We start from the raw sequence: 22,574 nt of genomic DNA, 5'->3' as shown, positions 1-22,574 counted from the left end.
AAAAATAGAAAATTAATGAATGAAATAATTACATAAAATAAATTAAATTAGATTACAATAAATCAATAATTAAAATAACATAATGATGATGAAAATATGTGGGAAAGGGAGATACATTTTTTTTGCTATTTGTAGAAACCGTAAATGTAATGTTTGTATTTGATGAGTTTATCTAAACCAGTTTTTGATTATTATTACTCAGTTAATCTTATTAAATATTAATATGTAATAGCATACTACTTCATAATTAAGTATAAAGATATAATAGTAGTGTATTACAATTATAATTCTTAATAGCAATATTTATTAATTTATTATACAAGTTAATAGCAGTATGTCACTTCAACTAATCTGAATTTTTGCAAGTTTCTGTAAAAGCAAGATCTTAATTACAATAAAAAAATATAATCTAGAATATTCAAATTAAATGTTAATATTTAAATATAAATCTTGTGCAATTACTCGGTATCTAAATAAACACAACAGAGATAAATAAATAATTGTTATTTTAATTAAATGAATAAGACTAGATTAAAATTATTAAAAAAAAAAAAAAAAAAGTTAGATTCTAAAATAGAATAACGACTAGACATTAAAGAGAATGATTGAAAAATAAAAAGTAAATTAGATTGGAATAACAACATTAAAAAGATGTGACTTTTTTTGTACAGCATAGAAAAATGAAACATTTTAATGTTAAGAAATGAATCTCATGTGGAAAACAAAACGCATCTCACACACTTTAAATAATATTTTTATTATGACAGAAGCTGTACGTGTACCACTACAGAGAAGGAAAATAAACTACGGAGAGAGCACAGCGACACACAACAAACACTAAACATGCTTCTGACACACAAACTCAAGAGCTTTGGAGCGTCTGTGTCCTTTCCCTTCAAGGTTTGTACCAGTCGAGAGAAATCAGGCACACGATTCATCCCCAAAATACTACAAACGGCATTCCGAGGTAAAAACGGACCATAAACGATGAACAGAAGAGCCTCAGAAACCTACAATCACAGGCTTCGACATTAAAGAGCAGAAATAAACATCCAAACCGAATGCAGAAATGACCTTTTGTACATTCCAGAACATCAGAGAAACAAAAACACAAGCTTTAAAAGCGAACCGATTCACTTTAAATGAGTCAAACAGCACATGAACGATTCTTCTGCTCCGTCTGAAGCCTGTAGACGATCAGAGCGCTTCACAGGACGCAGACGGAGCAACGAGAGGAGGCTAGTCTTCATCAGAGGAATCCCTGTCAAAGCTGTAGGCCATGAAGAGAACGTCAGGTCGAGCGGGGACCAGAGCGTGGCCCGGTTTCACCATCTCAAAGCCCAGGAAGCTGAACGTACGCATCAGTTTCACTACAAGAGAGGAACACACACACACACAGGTCAGTGCGCACACACACACACACGAGGTCTGAGCAGAGTCTGACATACCTCGGTCGTCTCTGTTCTTATAGAAGCAGACGAACACACTGACGACCTTCAGATGTTCTTCAGCAAACTCCAGCAGAGAGACGAAGCTGAAACACACACACACACACACACACGTCAGATTAACACAATCTATATTGTATTCTGTATTTTATACAAAATATAACATTTATTTTTATTCCAATTTGTATTTATTTAAATCTTTTAAATATTTTAATCTCATACTTTATTATTTTTTTTAGCTTTTAACCTAATATTTAAGTCTCATTTTATAAAAATAAAAAGTCAGTGTATTATATTTAATTTCTTATTTTAAAATAATTTGTATTAGATTTATGAATTACACTATAAGCATTAAGTGTATTATTTAATATTTTATCCAATATATAAATTCAAATAAAACTATATTTTAGTTTCATTATTTGAATCTAAAATTATCTAATTTGTATTAATTTAAATCTCACTTTTAATATTTAAATGTAAACATTTATTTTTATCAGTTATATTATATTGCTGTAATATTTTAATCTTTTTTTAATTCTAATTTTTTAAATCTTATTTTATTTTTGTTCTCTAACCACTTCCACAGATCCCAGCACACTCTCGAGGACCGAGAAACTCAACTCTAGATGTTCGGGAGGTTGCCGGGGTGTCGTGTGCGGTTGCTAGGCACTCACCTCTCTTTACTGCCCTCTGGAAACGGTTCGCAGGGAATCTCCACGAACAGGGCGGGGCCTCGAAGCACCGCCTCCCATTCAATCACCCGGGAAACAGTGGGCCGGCTCTGGAAGTGCAGTATCCGGGGGCGACCGGCCCCAGCGGGCTCTTCAATAACAGTCAACTTCCTGTCCTGAGAGCCAATCAGAAGACACGTTTGTTAGGGACACGAATCACTCCATATCAGCGTTCGGTTCGGTTCTGTGATTGGAGAACTTCTGTTTGACTTAACTAACATTCATCAGTGACTTTCTTTTTTCTCTAGATTTTTACTTTGTTAATAATAATTACAAATAATAATACAAATTAACAAAACTAATACATATTCAGTAGAAAACTTTAAATAAATTATAATTTTCCAAATACGTTTACATACATTTATTGTATTTTGTTAATAAAAAAGCACCTCAAATACTCAAATTACTATCATTCACCCAGTTTTCTGATCGCACAGGTTTCTAAGTACTTCCAAAATAATGTTTATGACTTTTAAAAAAATACAATTAGAAATATAAACTGATATTTAAATCAAGAACTAAAAAACCCTTGACAATTAACAGCTTGTAGAGCGTAGCTTGTAGTGTGCAGTGTGAAACTTGTAGAGCGTAGTATGTAGTGTGCAGTGTGTAACTTGTAGTGTGTAGCGTGTAGCTTGTAGTGTGCAGTGTGAAACTTGTAGAGCGTAGTATGTAGTGTGCAGTGTGTAGCTTGTAGAGTGTAGTATGCAATAAGTAGTATGCAGTGTGTATCTTGTAGAGTGTAGCTTGTAGTATGCAGTGTGTATCTTGTAGAGCGCAGTATGTAGTGTGCAGCATGTATGTAGTGTGCAGCATGTAGAGCGTAGTATGTAGTATGCAGTGTGCAGCTTGTAGAGCGCAGTATGTAGTGTGCAGCATGTATGTAGTGTGCAGCATGTAGAGCGTAGTATGTAGTGTGCAGCATGTAGAGCGTAGTATGTAGTATGCAGTGTGCAGCTTGTAGAGTGTAGCTTGTAGTATGCAGTATGTATCTTGTAGAGCGTAGTATGTCGTGTGCATTGTGTATCTTGTAGAGCGTAGTATGCAGCTTTTAGAGTGTAGTGTAGACACTCACGGAGTACAGCTGCTGCGGTGGTGGTGGTGCCGCGGTGGATGCGTGATCCCGTGCTCCATTCCCTCGCCCACCTGGGATCTTCAGAGGTGGGTGAGGGGCATCAGGAACACCACAGAGGCCCCGGACCAGTGGATGTACTACAGCACAGCGACAGACTGAGAGAGAAAGAGAGAGAGACACACACACTTCATATCTGTTCTGTCAGCAGGGACACACACAGTTTCACAAACATTAGCTACAATCTCCAGCTCATCTCTTTCCAAACGGTTCTCAAGCAGATCAACCCCATGTAGTACTATGTAGGATAATTAATAATGGTTATTGATACAATGTAATCATTATAAAAGGTCAGCATCAAAAGATGTTACAAAAAAAAAGCAGGAAGAGGAGAAAATACAGTAAATATGTCTTACCTTATTGCGGCACACATAATTACCATAAATATTTCACGACATCCTTTTCAAGGTCACATGCAATCAAGCCACGAAAAGTGAGTAATAAAAGTCACGAAATATAAATTAGCATAATTATGCAATACACGTCACTGTTGCATAATTTTTCATCTAAACTAGCTTCCAATCTAATTCAAACGGACAACACTATATAAAACACAGTACAACACTACATAACCAACCAAACATATCTGAATAACTAAACATGTCGGCGTGATCAAAGGCCCGAGGCGGAAGACGTAACGACGGCATCTGTGACGTACGTGCGAAAACGAGGCATTCGACGTCAAATCACAAAACAACACGACTTGATTAACGAAATCAACACAGTATGAGCGTTAACCTATCGAAAATAGTCATATACCGCTGAATGGAAATATTAAAAAACAATCGGGTGTGTGAATGTGAGTTTAAATGGGTACATCCGATTAGGCCACAGATGCTAGCAGCTGATTTCAATTAGATGGATTAAAATGTATAATTTTAACATGACACGGATCATAAATAAGGGGTTGCAACACTTTAAAGCTGTAAAAGTGTCACGTGCTGTGTTGTTGGTTGCAAATGTTAAACGCGATTAAAAACCAACCGCTAATATTAGCATTAGCCTTAAAGGCCCTGAGAGAAAATAACTCGCGGTTGAAAATTAAGACAACGGCTCGCATTATTATGACTCTATAAAGTCATATTTACAGTGTGCGGATTATGTGAATGGTTGAATGTGTGTGAACGAGCTGTTAAAGAGCTGAAAGTCTCTCACCTCCCCATCATGTCGTTAACACTGTTGCTGATCGCCTCCATGATGTTGCTAGTCTCACACGGTTTATTTCCTTCTTTCTCGCGGGCAAAGCAATGACTGTTTAGGATCCGCTGGAGGTTGGATTTTACCATCCGGCCTCGGGAGAGTTCACGGCGCCTGTGTGCTCGTCTGCTGTCGGCTGAGAGTGAGGAGCTCAGAGGCGGGACGCGACAAAAACACGCTCCGCGCTACTACGGCGAAGGCGCGGCTCATGAATATTAATCGAGCCGTAATGACTTCACATAGCGAGTGGCGCTACGCATCGTACGTGCACCAGAGCACATGCTTAATTAATATTCAAAAGGAACGCTTTCAGCCAATCGGCTTGGTCAAGTGTGCGAACGAGAGCATGCGTCATTAATATTCATGAGCTGATGCTTCGCAATAGTAAAACGTGGAAAATTACTGAGAGGAAGCGAATGTAATTTTGCTCTCGAGTCTGCTGACTGAGGCGTGAATGTGTTATGATGTTTTGACACTTTATTTATGTGCATCTGAGACGGTGAAGATCACGTCGTTCTCACGGAGAAAGTTTAGAAAAGATGTATCTTTCAAATCAAAAGTACAAAATGAACTAATCAAAAGATTTCAGTGTAACCATTGTACATTCATGCACTTTAAATATTTTTTATAAATATGTATTTTCAAATACATTTAATTACTTCAATATATATATATATATATATATATATATATATATATATATGTGTGTGTGTGTGTGTGTGTGTGTGTGTGTGTTTTATATTTATGTGTAATTATATATATATTATATATTATTACTAAATGTATATACATATATGAGTACATGACACTCCGTTGTGCGCCCCCTGGCGGACGCTCTGTGTCCTGCTGCAGCTTCTTCACTGACCGCTAGATGTCAGAGCTGTTCTTTTACTGTCTATGGTAATAATACAGTGAGTGAAATGAAATCAAAGCAGACACCAGAGCAGAACATGTTTAAACAGATGTTACAGATCCACATCAAACCATAATTTTTTTGGTTTAATTCCATAATTGTCTGATAGGCAGAGACACGTTACTGTAGTTCCAGTAAATGACCTCAACCTCACAAACACAATGAAAAGCTGAACAGATTCCCACAATCGCAATCAGACAGAGATGAGTTCATCACATCTGAGACTGAACTTCTCCTGTTTATAGCGATCAGGAGTCTCATATGTGGCCTTTATGTGCTCATCTTTCTGAGATATATCTTATAGTTCAGTTTTATATTTCTAGACTCAAGGTAAGATCAGTAGAGAAGGAGCGTTTAAAGAGATCTTAACAAATATGTGTCTGGATTTCTCTCTGGAGGAAGTGTTATTATGGATTACAGACTCGTATTTTAGTTTAAAATGCTGGATGTGTTTCAGGTTTTGTCTTCTCCAGATGTTCACTGATGGACTGGAGTGCTGTGGATTATTGTGATGTTTTTATCAGACTCTCATTCTGACGGCACCCATTCACTGCAGAGCATCCATTGATGACACACTGATGCAGTGCTACATTTCTACAAACCTGATGAAGAAACAAACTCATCCTGATCTCAGATGAACGGAGTGCAGATTTACATTTTTGGGTGTAGTGTTCCTTTAAAAGCATTATTCACTCAGAGACACAAGCAAATCGTTAATATGTGAAAATATTTGACACTTTATTGTAAGCTGCAGAAGTCTTTGACACAAGTTTATTAATATACAGGACGTTACAGCGCAAAAACATTAAAACATTAAGAGTTTTTTTCTGAAAACTGAAGGATGCAGCAAATAAAAACCTTTAGAGCAAAATAAAATCAGAAATAAAAATGAAAAAAACATGAGGTTTAAAAACACACCCAATGTGCCGCTGTTAAGACCTGCTTCACAATTTATTTACATTAAAAAAAAACACAATTTCGGTTCCATCTGAAGATCTTCTGTGAAATTCCAGACTCACAGTTTCATCTCCATCAAGCTCGAAATGATTCGGCTTCAACCTCAAAATATAAATCACAAAAGGCACTCCAAATAAATCTAAAACAGTTCATCACATTTAGTCAGCGAGTGTCCGGCAGAACCAGAGGAAGCTAGAAATATTGCACCAGGAAGTGGCTTCTCTTCACAAACAGGAAGTTTACTCAGAGCCGGCAGGAAGACGGGATGTTCTTTACCAGGACGAATCTGCATCTGCTTCTCATCCACACAAACCTTTAAGAGTCTAAAACTGTGCTCCTAAACCTTCAGAGCCAGAGATCATTCAGGACGGACCGATCAAATACTGTTCTGCAGATCACACTTCTGCTCAAAATATATTCTCCCACAATCAGATCACTATGTTGTATTGGTTCCTTTACTTTGATTTTAATAAATAACGTTTTAAAACAACAACTGTCCAGCAACATGATTGTCATTACCGTATTAAGAGAATGAGAGTTTCTGCACTACAGAAATTGACATGAAAATACTCATGCAAAACATCTTAAATCATGCAAAGAAAAAGAATATATAGATATTCCCTTTTCAAAGTGTGAGTGAAGCGTGATCTGTGTGTGTCAGACGTGGTGAGATTGAGTTAGAAAGCAGAAGAGATGAAATGAAAGTGTTCGGCTGCTGGTGTTTGATTCCAGTGAAGGACACAGTGTTTGGACATCTCTGAGACAGACAGTGTTCGGTCGAGTGTGTGTGTGTGTGTGTGTGACACGTGCATGGCTCAGTGTGTGAAGCGCAGGCTGTAGAGCAGCTCTGCCGTCTGACACAGGGATCTGGGGTTAGCGCTGGAGAAGTACTGACAGCAGAGCCAGTCCTCCAGCTCCGCGTTCCTCTCGGGCTCCAGCGAGCGCTCGGCGAACTTCATCATGAGCAGCGCACGCTTCACGTCCAGCCAGTTGAGCAGGCCGTGGTCCCTGGGCTCCGGGGTGCTGTGCTCCAGCAGGTCTCTCCTCGGCCCCCACAGCAGCGCCTGCAGGACGCTCCGGGCGTCCCGGATGTGGATGCGGCGTCCAGGGTCCGGCTCCAGCAGCAGGTGAGCGAGTCTCTGCAGACCGGCCGAGTAGATGGAGGCGCCGGGGATGAGCGGCAGCTCCTCGCATCTGTAGTCGCATTTCCCCGGCGTGGCCTCGAACGGGTTTCGGCGGTGCAGGAGCTCGTAGATCAAGATGCCGGTTTGGAACTCGTCGAACTTGCGGTACTGCGCCGCCGAGACGATCTCAGGCGCGAGCCGAGCGTGCTCCCGCTTCAGACGCGGGTCGGCGCACACCGTGGTTTCGTCGGCGTCGCAGCGCTTGGCTTTGCTGAAGCTGCTGATGAGGAGGCGAGGGAGGCTGTGCTGCTGAGGATCCGGACGCTGCACCAGGAGCAGGTTCTCCATGCACAGATCTCGATGCGTGACGCCGTGTGCTTTCAGATGCTCCAGACCCGCACACAGCTGCAGCAGAAGAAAACACACGCGCCGCTCGTAAACCTCCGGCTGGGCGCGGTGGAACGACTCCCACTCGCGGACGAAATCAGCCACGGTCTGGTGCGGGACGTCCCGTGTGATGACCACCACTCGCTCCTGCTCGGCCGGACCGCTCTCCTCGCTCGGGGACATGCTCCGCGGCACACAGGCGATGAAGTGACCGCAGTCCTGCTGCAGATTGAAGTGAGACGGGACGCTCTGCTGCACCGAGAGACCGTACAGATGAACCTGCTTACTGTCCGGCGCCTGGCCTTTACAGATCTGACCAACACACAGAGAGAGAACAGCACTGTTACGAGGATGCACGGACGCTTACAAAACATTCACAGCTGCCCAATGTCTCATAGTGTCACCTTTGGCTTGTTTAGTGACATACACAAAAATACTGGACAGCACAACTGTGTGAACAGAGGGAAGCCGGTGTCGTGTGTCTCCTCTCACCTTGACGGCGTACGTGTTTCGGGTGTCTGACGCGCAGGAGGCCGAGTAATACACGGCGTCTCCGGACACACAGCAGGGTTTGTTACAGGTCAGTTTGAAGAGTGACCAGTTGCTCTCGTCGAATCTCAGCGTGTTCCTCTGGCCGCTGGTGAAGTGCTCCTCACACTTGAGCGCGAGCCGGCGCAGGGACTCGGCGTACAGGCCGCCCAGCTTCGAGTAGATGCCCTCGCGGCTGTCCATGTTCCTGAGCAGCGCGTGCAGCTGCAGCGTGGAGCCGGCGGTCAGCGTGTGGAGCTGCGGGGACGAGCAGGACGTCACCATCCCCAGACGAGGAGCGCGGCGCTCCACAGACTCGCTGACGTTGGTCTCGGAGCCGCTGAAGGGCAGGCGCGGGCGCGGGCGACTCGACTCGAGCGGAGCGGAGACGGTGCGGTTCACCAGCTTCTTCTGCGGCAACGGAGGCGGCTGCAGCTGATTGGCCAGACTGTTGCTAGGAAACGACTCGGGCTGCGGCGAGGCTGGGGCGGAGCCACACGGGCTGCTGGGAAATGGGGAGGGGCTGAGGCGGAGGGTGGAGTCTAGAGAAAGAGAGAGGGAGAACAAACGGTTAATTATTTTAAATCAAATTGAAAACATTTATATTGACTGAATTAAAAGTTGTTTAATGATATGATAATATGGTTTGATGATGGCAAGATCTAACTATAACATAAAAAAAATCACATGACTGATATTCACAATAACAGCATGGTTATAAGTCGCACACACACACACACACACACACACACACTCACACACACACACACACGTGACAGTCTCTCTGTGGTTTGTGTGACACATTAATGAAGGCCTGGAGATGGAGATCTGTGGCTTCATGAGAGGAAACCATCAGAAAACTGCTTTGCTCTATTTAACCCTCCGTTATCTCTGCGCCCCAGTGCATTATGGGAACATGCTTCGCACAGCTACTGTATGAATGTGATGGTACATCAGGAGGAAGAACTGTGTCTGATGTTCCCTTCTCATCACTGCTGATTATCAGGAAAGGAAGTTTTATTCCTTTATCAAACCTTGAACACAAAGTGAACTTCCCTCTGCTGTCTACACAGGAAGTTCACTACAGAGACAAGAACCAGTTCAGATGAGCAGAAACTCACGCAGTCAACAAACACACCAACATGACACAGAATATGCCATCTGTAATTAGACCTAATGCTACCGAATAAAATCCAAAGTTAGTTTGAGTTTGGAAAAAAAGCATCATTTTAAAATTGTGACTTCAAGACTTGGAAAAATTCAATAAATTCATGAAATCTGAATGGGCATTTTATTATGAATAACATTTAACTAGTTATTTTAAGCTCTGAAATATTTTATCAGGCAGAAATTGAGAGTGAAAAATATATTAAATCCTTATATTTTGTGTTTATCTGTTTTGTATTCATTCATAATTAATTTGGATTTCATCAAATAAAATCCTGTAATTGTAAGTAATAATAATAGTAATAACCAACCAATTTTTTAAATAATAATAATAATAATAATAATAAACACTTAAAATAATAAATCAAATGTAATTAATAAATGAATATTAAATTAATAAAAATTAATGAATATTAAAAAAATAAAAAACATTAAATACAATTGAATGAATGAATGAATGAATGAATATTAAATAAAAATAAATGAATGCATATTAATTGTTTTATAAATAAAAAATAATTAAAATTAAATGAATAAAATAAATAAAAATTAATTAATGAATACTAAATAAACAAAAAACTAATAAAATAAATAAAAATGAATGAATATAAAATAAATAAAGAAATATAAATGAATGAATAAATGAATGAATATAAAAAAAAAAAAAAAAAAATAATAAATATTACATAAACAACAATTTATACAATAAGATAAATGAATGGATATTAAATTATAAATAAATAAAAATAAACGAATGAATGAACAAATAAATAGAAAAGTAATAGTGTAACTCACCGGTGTGTGTGAGCGCCTGCAGACTGTCGCTGGACGTGTTCAATCCTCGCAGTGATTGGCTGAGATTCTCCAGTGACCCCTGCTGACCCACACTCTCCAGATCCATATTACTGCCACTCAGACGCTTACACACCCTGCAGACAACACACACACACACACACATTTAACCTCACAACCGTGTGGAAGTCTGAGTCTGTGCCTCGTTGTGTCATTATCTCATTATTTCTCTCTCTCTCTCTCTCTCTCTCTCTCTCTCTCTCATCATTAATGGTAAAGAGACACATCAGTCTGAACAATCTCTCAAACAACGGATGTTCACATCTAAAAATATATATATATATATATATATATTACACACACACTGCACACACGACTCGTCCAGCTCTACTGAACAACACAGACACATAAACATCAGAAGACCACATGAGTGAACATGAATAATACACACATCAACACATCTGACTCCCAAACACACAGAGAACTACAGAACTACAGAGAACAAAGAGAACTACAGATCCCAAACACACAGAGAACTACAGATTGCCAAAGTGACACAGAAGCTGTTCGCGGACGTGATGCATCCTCACACTGATGCACTTCTGTCACAAGCCTCCTCGTGAACACACACTCGTCCGTCTTTCTCCGTCAAACACACCTGATGCACTGCGATGAAGCACCGCAGCTTCCTGTCAGCTGACGACACAGGTCAGAGTCACACACACACATGCACACACACACACACACACACACACACACACACACACACATGCTATAAAGTCATGCTGCTTCATCAAACCAAACCACTCAAAACGAATCAAAGTAAAATACAGGTGTATAAAGCAGCTCTACAGTAAAACACATTCATGGCAACTGTAGAGCATCTAGAGCGTGGAACACCTGTCAGCCAATCAGAGCGCAGCATTCAGCAGCGCTGCGATACAAAGTAACAAACACACTCATGACTCTGTGCGGTGAGTCGCTCTATAAGTAGACTTCCTGTGTGTGTGCGTATAAATAAATGTGTGTGTGTGTTTGTGTGAGTGTGTATATAAATAAATGTGTGTGTGTCTTGTGTTTCCTGTGATTTTGAGTCTATAAACTGCTGCTGTTTCTCTTTAAGACAAACATGAGCGTCTCACCACACGTACAAATGATCTGCTGTGTGTGTGTGTGTGTGTGTGTGTGTGTGTGTGTTGAACGCCAGACCTGAACTCACACCTAAAATATTAAACCACCACCAGAACACCGTAGCAACCGCATAGCAACATCACAGCAAATTTTAAATATGTTTGTTTGTTTATCTAATTTCATTCAAGTTTGTTTTTCAAATTTTTCTTTTGTATGTTTATATTTTTATTTTTCATTAACAATAAAAAACAGTGTTTTCTTTTTATTTCACACACATTTGAACTCAGCATATTTAACAAGCCTATTTACATCAGAACAATATGTATAATATTTAATGCAGTATTCAAATATTTTTATACATTTATAAATATTATTAATACATTATATTAAATATAATTCAGAACATTCAATATCTAGTAGAATACATGTATATATTATACCAAATATTTTAGCACATATTTCATGAATGTAGCATTATATTATTAAAAAACGAAAGGAAAGATGTATTTGGTGCGCTCTAGCGGTCCTATAGACCAGTGGAGATCATTGCACTGGATCAAACCAGCACAAGCACAGGACCTGAGTGAAACCACAGAGCGTCACTCACCTGAGCAGCCGAGGACCGGAGGATGATCAGCGTCTGAGCGAGAATCACTGCTTCTCTCTGAGTCTGATCTCTAATCATCTCTGACAGCATGTGCTCTCGAAGCAGAACACGACCCGAGGCGCGGAAACACACACTCGAGGCGCTCTTCATCTGTTCCCTGCTCTAGAAGCTTCTTCAGCTCGACTCAGGCTCAGAGAAACACCAGAACACACCGCCATCACAACCACTGCAGCTCCTGCTCGTTAATAACTCGTCAGAAGAGATCATAACTTCACTCTCTCTAGTCCTGAACAATCAAGGCTCCCCAACTGAGCTGATGAAAAACTAATTATTAATAATAAACAAATCATTAAACATTAAAAAATTTTTAAAGTAAAATTAAAATAAAATGTTTTAATTTTTTAAAATTAACAAATCAATAAAATTAAAATCTAAAATTCAAATAAACAGGTTGATTATAAAACAATTCTATAAAATAAAAGTTACAAAAAAATACAATTAAAAAAAAAAAATACTGAATTGTTTTTATTTAAAATAAAGTTTAAAATAAAACAATAACAAATTATATATTTTTTATTAAATTAAAACAATCCAATAAAATGGATAAATACAAAAAAATTAAAATTTAAATAAAATATTTTTTTTAATGTTTTCAAATAAACAAATAAATAAAATAAAAACACAGAAGTTAATTATAAAAAATAATAATTCAATAATAAAAATTTAATAAAATAAAATGACAAATAAATAAAATACAAAAAAAGTCAAATTTAAAATAAATACAACTGAGTTTGAAATAAAATCACAAATTATAAAAAATGTAAAATTAAATTAAAACAATCAGTAAATAAAACTATTAAAATGAATAAATACTAAAAATGTAAAATTAAAATAAATAAAACGAGGCACTTACCAAAAACTAAATATAATATATTATTTGTTGATCTGAATGTCATGTGACCTCTGAACTACATCAGAGAATCGTGTGAATGTGTTGTTAAATTATTAGAATATTAACTTTTAAAATGTAAAGAGGTTCAGCTGATGAAGACGTTTGGGGATTCCTGGATGTTTCTATTCACACACACACACACACACTGAAGATGAACACACAGCTCTACACACTGCATCTCTATAAATAACCTGTTTCCAGGACATTAAGTGCCGTTAAACTCAGATTCATCCGCAGTTACTGGAGCACATTTAATATTTGTTATAGAAACCACATGAGCTGCTGTTTCTGACTCCAGCGAAGCACAGTTTAATCTCATGAAGAGCTCACGACGAGTCTGTGCACGCTTTAACGCTCCCACATCACATTACTGTACTACAGCATCACTCCAGTAATAATAACCAGACACTGACCAGGGACCTGGAGACAGATCAAGACGGGGACGTGTCACACTGATACACATCTTATTCCAATATAATATTACAATTCTTTAATATAGAATCTTTGATACACTTTAGTATAACATTCAAATATTATAAATATTGAATATACTAAATACATATATATTTAGGGTCTATCATATGCCATGGCCACGAGGGATGTCAGAGGCAGCTTTACAATACCTTATCATTAATAGTTTTATCAATATTATTATTATTATTATTATTATTATTATTATTGCAATTACTACTATTAGCATTACTTTCAATGTGCTGTGTCAATATTATTATTTTTATTATTATTATTATTACTACTACTACTATTTTATTTGTCCTTTTCCTGATCCTTTAACCTCCCCCTCATTCTGGAAGAAAATATTTGTTAATATATGTTCATCATTACTATGACTGATAATACTATTATTACCATTTGTCTATTCTTATTAATTGGATTTATCATCATAATCATCATTATTATTATTATTATTATTATTATTATTATGATTAGTACTATTGCTATTGCTATTGTTATTGTTATTTTTGGTTAAGTCTGTTGTACTTCCCTACAGCCCCCTTTATTCATATATTTCTACTCCCTCACCCAGTTACACTAACACACACGCACGCACACACACACACACACACACACACACACACATATCGTACTGATATGTATGTTATGTTGGTCTCTGAATTTGTTTTCTGCATTTTGTAAATATTGTAATAGTCTGTTTGCATAGATAAAAAAAATAAAAAAAGTAAAAAATAAATAAATAAATACATATATTTCACATTTCTAAAAATATAAAATACAGAATATATAAATATCTTTATATTTAAGGTAATATTTAAAAAAGTAATACTTGATCATTTTTATTTATTAAAAGTAAATAAATTATAAACAAATAAATTGTTTAAATATTTAAAAAACTATATTAAAAATATTATAAATATCTTTTACACTTCAACAAATATAAAACACTGAATATATATTTTTATTTATATAAAAATCTTTATAATATTTAATATTTAAAAAAATATGAAATACTTGATACAGTTTTATTAAAGCAAATAAATTAAAAACAAATTCTTTTTTAAATATTTAAAAAACTATATTAAAAATATTATACATATCTTTTATATTTCAACAAATATTAAGAACTGAATATATATTTTCATTCATATAAAAAACTTTAAAATCTTTAATATAATATTAAAAAAATATATACGAAATATTTGATACATTTTTATATATTAAAGCAAATAAATTATAAACAAATAAATTGTTTAAATATTTAAATAAAAATTATTCACATTTTCTCGATTTCACCAAATAAGGAACCCTGCATTAGTACATTTTTGTCATTTTGCACATTTTGCACAGTTTGTGTCTTTTGCTAGCAATTTCTGAGTGAAACTTTCGACACACATTTATGTTGTTCTCCTGCATCTGCAGATCGTTCTTGGCTTCTGATAGCAGCAGCACGTCTCAACAGCCACAAACCGCAGCGATCTGCTGAAAAAAGCTCTTGTTTGGAAACACACGGCTTGAATTCACACCTCGCTGCTGATGGTATAAACACAGATCTCAAACACGCGGTGTGTGTGGCGTCAGTCGGTCGAGGATCTGAATACGGCTGATGCTCAGATAGCAGATGTTTGTCGACTCTGACAGACGGGAACATGCACACTTTATTCTGACGAGGTGATGCTACTCTGGGCCTGAAATGTTCCTGTGAGTCAGTCTAACATGAGAACTAATTAAAGCTCAAGCTAATGGAAGCAGCTCTGAAGGGCAGAGAGCGCTTCTCTAAAGGTGAGGTGTTAACACGTTTAATTTCAGCTCTGAAAGAGACCAGTTTCACCCTCAGCTTCACAACTCCAGTCCGGAGGAGACGCATTCAAATCACATTTGTTTCCATAAGAGTATGAAACTCAAAAACATATTTTTTTACGCTTATGTATGAGATTTTTTTTTTTTTTACGTAATGTATGGAGTATCATTAGTGTCAAAAATTATTATTATAAAAAAAATTTTTTTTGTAAAATTGCCATTGAAGTTATACTAGTGTCAAAAACTTTTGTCAAATATATTTATCCTTTTCCCCATATCTCTCACACTTCTGGACGGATTTATTTGAGACCGAAGTCTGTTGACGAACCATTGCAGCATAAAAAAAAATATATATCACTATTTTTTTATCTGAGAAGGAAAGTTTGTGCAAGTAAAATAAATTTAATTTGTTTTCAGAGTAGCTTTTCAGAGTAATATGTAAGCTGTTTTGTAAGAAATAAATATGTAGGTTTCATATTTTAGACTCTTTTTGATCAATCATGAGGATTTAAATAAATTCCATTCATTTCAATGGTGTCAATACTGGAAATTCGCAGATTATATGTTTTTATAAATTACATACAATGATATATCCAAATATAAGTATCATCAATAATGAAGGAAAAATATATAAAAATATTACATTATAGTTTTTTTGGTGTAGTTAATGTGCAAATGCAAAACTTAGAGTTTTCTTTTTTCACATTCACTCATTAATGAGAAGCTGCTGACCAGATTTAAGATTGTTTAAGATGAAAAATATGTTTTATAAATGAATGCTTCTTGGATGCAAAAACAGAATACATGTTATAAGTGTTAACAGTCTTAGCAGATGATGTTCAATCAGCATGCAAGTGTTAAATGACTTAACAGCAAACAAACACACATTCAGTGCTCTAGTGTCAATAAGACCAGCTCTCTATTTACAGAAAACCATCTTATGAGGGTTGATTACAGACTAATACAATCCTTCAATACTTCAAAACCAAAGACACCAAATATCTCACCATGAATCAATCACAAGACGAAACCTGAGATAAGAATAAACTAACAACAGAACTCGTCACTAATAAAGCACTGACTAGCAATGTTTCTAAATGAGTTAAAATGCCCTGATCAAGAACACCTGGCAACAAACCTAACTGGTTGTTTCTTGCCTTCACATGCTATCGAAAATCTCCACTGTAACACTTCTGACATCATAAGTACTTGTTTATTATAGATTCAAGTGCTTTGTTGCTGGGAACCAAATAAATAACGGAGGACAATTGGTTCATTCTTCCTTGTTTCTTTAGGAAAACCATTTTAAAGCCAAAATGTATTGAAGATTTTCATTCAATATCCAATAGACTTTGGCATCCCATTCGATGACAACCAACTATACGTTCAACATATTCTGAAGTTTCAGTCCAATAAATGCTAAACTTCAGAATGTTTTCTCTCAAAATGATCTCCAAGATGGATATCCGACCTTACCCTTGTCCAAAAATGACTAGGAAACTTGTATTTACCAAAGCACGTGAAGCCACCATTAACACAAGCACCAATAGATTAATAATATTTGGAAACATGGAAACCAACATGGAAAACAGCATAAAAAAATAAGGAGGTAGCTCTCACCGGTGGTGTTTTTTGGGAGGCGGCGGCGGAGGCGCAGGATCCCGACTGGTGTTGGGTTCACTGGAGTGAATGAGAGAGGACGGGTTCTCTGCTTGGATATGACTGGTGCTTTTGTTGGTGGTGCCTGGCATCGCACTGCTCTCGCTCGTCCATTCTCTGGACTCAATGCAAGGAACAGCAGAACTATTGATGGAGTCGCCCGTCCCAATAGAAGAGCCCAATCTCTTGTCCGTCCCCTCAGACTCGACCTCTTCTTCCACCTCATCAATACAGCCCTCCAGACTCCTGGTGCTGTGGGACTTGTGTCTCCACTCTGGGACGGTGCGAGTTGGAGTCCTGGCTTCCACTTGTGAAGTCACTAGATTTGGAGAAAGAACCGCGTGAAAGCTGAGCTCGGGTAACGGTACTGGGGAGAGACTGGAGGTACCAAGTCTGGGTGGACGGGTGCTGATCTTGGGGGGAACCAGAGGACTCGAGTGAGGCTTGGGTTGGGTGGATTCAGGAGCATCAGGAGCGTTTGGCCAAGTGAACGCTGGGCTCGTTGGGTCTTTGGGAGTGGTTGGGCTGAAATGGGTCCATTGGGTGCTTACGGCCGAATCCGGGCTGCTCAGGTAAAACGTCCGGTTGTTTTCCTCAGTGTGGGCGGCCATGACTGTAATAGTCGCTCTTTGATTGTCGCTTACGTTGACCTCGGTGTCAGACTCGGAGGACTGCGGAGCCTTCCCATCGCTCTGAGCATTGAGTCGTCTTTTCCTCTTGGTGCTCTCGGCATAGATCGGCTCACTTCCCTCGAGCCCGTTTTGGGGAACGCTTGGAGACTTCTGAGGACTCCGGAGTCCTGGTGACGAATCCACGCTGCTCCGATTGGAGCACGAGTCCGACAGGCTTCTGTGGAAGGAGTCTGGAGTCACTGGAGATGGAGAAGTACCTGGCGTCTCATTGGACGATCCGTTAACCGTGTTCCCTGGTGCAGTTCTGCCTTGCCTTTCCCCTACGGATGCCCTTAGAGGACTTGTAACTCCATCACTGTTTCCAGTCCCATTATGAAGATATGTATCTCCATTGGTGTAAGTGCTCTTGACCACTTTGGTCATCTGTCTATAGGAGTCACTGTTCCCGTTCTCTTTCAGACTGTGGGGAACACTGCCATCTTCTTGACTCACAATTATATCGCTGATAACCATGCAGTCGTTGGATAATCCAGTGGGAGAACAAATGTTTTGGGAGAACTTCTTTCCAGAGATGCCGTTTTGTATTATGGTTTCTCTAAGAGGTGTATTACATCCATTGCTTTCGATGTACAGAGGAGCCAAATCCAGAGCTTTCTTCAGTCCTACAGAGGTCTTCTGGTTGTTCTGAGACATAGAAGTGATAAATAAGTTTGGGAAAACTCATCACTGTAAGAAACCCACCTTGAGATCATGACATCAAAACATAAACAAGCACAGAGTAAGCAGATAAGATTTCACAGGCAATGCATTGATTGACTTGACAATTATTCACAAGTACAAATAACCAATCAATCATCTTATATGACTCTACACACACTTTATGTGACTAACTGTGTCCATGTGTGTTTCCTTTGTAGTCTGTGATAGAAATGATTCAATGGCCTTGGCGGGGATCTAATGATCTTTGTTTAAAAGCCTGAAGGTGTCCATATCACTACCTTCCTGTACAGGGTCCATTCAGCTGAATGAAGTCTGTTATCTCGTGTTCACAAACACATTCCAGTCTCCACCCATTTACTGGAGAATGTTGACCCAACCCCACCCACCTGAACCCACCTTGGAGATAGCATTGACTTTCACCATAACAAGAGTTTAAAGGAGCACATTTTAATCTTTTGGTGTTGTTCTCCAGTATTTCAGTGCATTTCTGCAGTTACCTGTTCTGTATTCATGTTGATGTCTGTCATGAGCTCCGCTGTGACGTCCGTGTTCATCATGGTGGGTCTGACAGCGATGGTGGGTTTGCTATACGGGGAGGGAGACGTCACCCCATCCTCGTCTTCCCCGATCAGACTCGCTGGGACACAAGCGGCTCCCGTCGATCCGGTCGGTCCGTGAGCGCTGCGAGGATGGAAGCAGTTCTTACAGGAGCCTGGTTTCCACACGTGCTCTGCAAACTCTCCACACGCAGACATTGTAAAGCAGACCTCCAGATCACGTCTGATCGACTCTACAGACGTTTACGATGGGGTTTGATCATAACGTACAGCACAGGAGTCTGAAAAACACCAGATAAAGCACAGACCGTCGTGAATTTCAGCTGTTTATATGTTTGATAGGAAAACCTCCTGCTGCATATTTTCAACGAGTTGCATGGACTTTCTCTGAATCTTTCCAAGCGGATCTTTCCCTGAAACCGTCAACCAGCAGCGGGAAAGATCCAGGAATGCTTCATGCAGCTTGTTTAAAGTTGCAACTAATTACCATGCAAATATTTAATGACCATAACACATTTGTTTAGTGGTTTTTTTCAAAGGACAGCACCAGATGGCGTCTGCTCTGGATTGAGAAATCTTTCAGATCATTAATTACCTTTGCCGCACACATGCGATTCATTTTTAGACTCTTAATTAAGAAACAAGCTCACCGCTTTCTAAAAAAGAGGAGCAGCAGGTGCAGGTCTAAACCACATTTGCAAATGTGTCTTCGCACAATGACTCAGTTTGATACAGGACTCTATTCGCAGAAGCAGTTGCTGGTATATTTTAAGGCACGGATGGTTAAAACAGGAAATAACACAACCTTTTTCAAATAAGTCTGCATGCATGAACCTGAGCTGATTTCACGCCCGCTCAAAACTTGTGTTTGGAGTTACAGCCTCGGGGAATGATTCATTTGGCCATAAAGATTGGTTTTGCACACTCGCTCTCAGATATCACCCAAAAGAGAGAGAGAGTGAAAACAAATCTGAGAGTTTTCGCACCATCGCTCGTGTCTGGTCTGTCGTGGTGTGAAAGCTCACCGTGGTGCGAGTCTCCTCTTCACATTCCTCACATTCCTCCCGTCAGAGAACGCTTTCTGAAGCCTGACAGAAGAACAGAAGAGCCTCTAATTCTGGCGTCCTGGGAAAGTGGTGCTGGAGATGGACGAGGTCAACTATCCACTGCCCTTCAATCGAGCGCGGTCTGAATTAGTCTGGCACACTGAAGATTACTAGTGTTTGAAACACTGCAAAACATAAACTAGAACCATGTTGGTTCCCCAAAGAACTTTTTGCTCTACAAAAAATAGCAGTGTGCATTGGAAAAGTTTCATGGATGTTAAATGGTGTGCATTTAAACAACCATTTTGCACTTGAACATAACGTTTATTTAGGCTTTAATGATTGCACGGAGAACTTTCAACATCCATGAAACTTTTTCAATCAATGCACATTGATTTTGAGCCGAAGTAAAATCAAGTGCTCTTCACTTTAAGATAAAAATGTTTCTTTGGGAAAGAGATTGAAGACACTGAAGTAGAATGACTTCTTAATCTACACAGCCAAATAAATGGTGCATTGCTTAATTACACAAATCATTGTGAATATATCTTGAATATCCAATACATCACCGATAAACCATAATCACACTCCTTCATCTGGACTGAACCATCTTTAAAAACTAATTTGGCATGCTACTTTAACATCCATGAGATTTGATCAATGCACAAAAGTTCTTTATAGTGGACAAAGTGAGTAGTTCTTTGAAATATTAAAATGCTTGAAGACACTGGAGTCTAATGACTTCTTAAACTTAAAATCACTTCATATGGTGCTTTATTTTCTATTTGCTGATAAGTCGTTGTGTATACACCATGTACATTCACCATTGAACTATATCCACACTCCTTCGTCTTAGTTTATGTTTTGCAGTCTTTAAATGCAAATAATCTTTGACACGCACTCTTAAAAAGAAACGTTATCTTTACTGGTGTCCGTGGTGCAGTGAAGAACCTTTCCATTCCACAAAAGCTTCTTTAAAGAGAAAAAATAATACTTTTAAGAGCTGATCACTGAAAGGTTCTTTGGGGAATCTGAATCGGATTCTTAAGAGAGCAAAAAGGTTGTTTTGGGTTAACAAAACAGCAGCTTGGTGATGTTTCTGAGCTCGTGAGGACCAGGCTGCTTCTGTGTTTCTCAGGGACGGAGGGAATGTGTTAGACTCGCTGGCAACAGGTCGGACAAGTCCAAACCCACGACACAAGAGAAGGAGACGCTCTTTGTTCCCGCAGCAGCTGAAAACACTTCAGCACTTGTTTCTGGCTTCAGATGTTGCTCAGGGGGAAGGGTGCGCTCCTCCGGTGCTTCACACTCTCCAGTGTCATCTTCACCTGTATTTACCTGTATTTACTGTGTATTTACTGTGCACGCTCACTGCCATTCACAGCAGCAATACTGCTTCAGAAACCAACATGCAACACGCATTCTGGCTTCATTCAGACACTGATTCCATTTCATTTCACTTCTTTGAAGAAACAGAATTCAATTCGAATTGAAATGTTGATTTAACAGAGAAACGGTTTACAGAATGAAACGGATGACAACAAAGCGATGCTGGATCTAGTCTGAAGATCTCACGGTCGTGTTTTATGATTCTTGAGTAATGTTTTGGGACAGGATCTATGATGATCAGCACATGCACGGTCCAAATGAGAAAGACCAGCACAACACAATCAGCCACAGAGAGATGTCGAAACAGGTTTCAGAAACGCTGACAGGAGCATCAGAAACAGCATGAAGCAATGCGGACAGAAACCGGACTGATCCGCTCCGGTCTGCTGTAATGATCCGATCCACGCGTGACAGAAACACAGCTGAGAACAGATCGATAGCTCTTACCTGCGCTGAAACAGACGGATTCCCGCAGAACACACGCGTGCTTCCGCTCATCCACCGAGGACAGACTCACGGAGAAACACACGGAGAAACACAGAGAGACACACGAGAGACAGACAGCAGCGCCGCGTGACTCTGATCTGATCACACTGAAGCAACGCGGCGCACAACTCCTGCAGAGGGGGCGGGGCCTAACACACACACACACACACACACACACACACATACACACTTACACACAGAGACACACACATACACACTTACACACACACATACACACACACACACACACATACACAGACACACACACACACACACACACACACACATTAATTACCGTCCCAGCCGTCACTGTAATCAATACAGTGATCAATCACCTTGAAAACGACAATCTGATCAGCTCCTTCATGTTCAATGTCAACAGCTCACACTTCAGAGTCTGGAATTTACTAGAAATTCCCTTCATTCCCTGTTCAGACCCCCGGAAGCAGGAGAAGAGGGAACATGCCGTGACATGCACACACACACACACACACACACACACAGAGAGAGAGAGAGACACACACTCACACACACACACACACACACAGAGAGAGAGAGAGAGGGAGAGACACACACACACACACACACACAGAGAGAGAGAGAGACACACACACACACACACACACAGAGAGAGAGAGACACACACACACACACACACACACACACACACAGAGAGAGAGACACACACACACATGGATTTGTGGTCAGTAAGTTTTATTTTTGATTTTTTTGGAAAGTGAAATTA

At 39.2% G+C, this 22,574-nt stretch overlaps 1 protein-coding gene and 1 pseudogene across 2 annotated transcripts; both read right to left on the bottom strand.

The window, feature by feature from the left end:
* Positions 1 to 738: 738 nt before the first annotated feature.
* Positions 739 to 4,712, bottom strand: LOC127941535 (ornithine decarboxylase antizyme 2-like; annotated as a pseudogene).
* A 1,426-nt stretch (positions 4,713 to 6,138) lies between these two features.
* Positions 6,139 to 21,990, bottom strand: LOC127941800 (inactive tyrosine-protein kinase PRAG1). 2 transcript variants are annotated; one of them, XM_052537226.1, is made up of 7 exons: positions 21,791 to 21,990; positions 19,934 to 20,139; positions 18,849 to 19,189; positions 16,961 to 18,315; positions 10,380 to 10,513; positions 8,382 to 8,959; positions 6,139 to 8,201 (listed from the first exon to the last, which is right to left on the bottom strand). In XM_052537226.1, the coding sequence occupies exons 3-7, from the start codon at positions 19,104 to 19,106 to the stop codon at positions 7,194 to 7,196; spliced, it is 3,333 nt and encodes a 1,110-aa protein (XP_052393186.1). In that variant the 5' UTR covers positions 19,107 to 19,189; positions 19,934 to 20,139; positions 21,791 to 21,990; the 3' UTR covers positions 6,139 to 7,193. The 2 variants fall into 2 exon arrangements, with proteins under 2 accessions (XP_052393186.1, XP_052393185.1); XM_052537225.1 differs by lacking the exon at positions 19,934 to 20,139.
* Between the last annotated feature and the right edge of the window lie 584 nt (positions 21,991 to 22,574).

Source organism: Carassius gibelio, chromosome A21, assembly GCF_023724105.1.
Source record: "Carassius gibelio isolate Cgi1373 ecotype wild population from Czech Republic chromosome A21, carGib1.2-hapl.c, whole genome shotgun sequence".
In the NCBI taxonomy this organism is placed as follows: Eukaryota; Metazoa; Chordata; class Actinopteri; order Cypriniformes; family Cyprinidae; genus Carassius; species Carassius gibelio.
The sequence above is the reverse complement of the archived record's forward strand: the minus strand, read 5'-3'. Positions and strand labels throughout refer to the sequence as shown.

What these genes read in the sequence shown, in the direction of transcription:
- LOC127941800 (XM_052537226.1), bottom strand. Translation starts at nt 19,106, where the DNA reads ATGTCTGCGTGTGGAGAGTTTGCAGAGCACGTGTGGAAACCAGGCTCC. An exon ending in TCAACATGAATACAGAACAG is followed by an intron (nt 18,316 to 18,848) that starts GTAACTGCAGAA and finishes TCTATGTCTCAG; the next exon opens with AACAACCAGAAGACCTCTGT. An exon ending in GAAACACGTACGCCGTCAAG is followed by an intron (nt 8,202 to 8,381) that starts GTGAGAGGAGAC and finishes TGTGTTGGTCAG; the next exon opens with ATCTGTAAAGGCCAGGCGCC.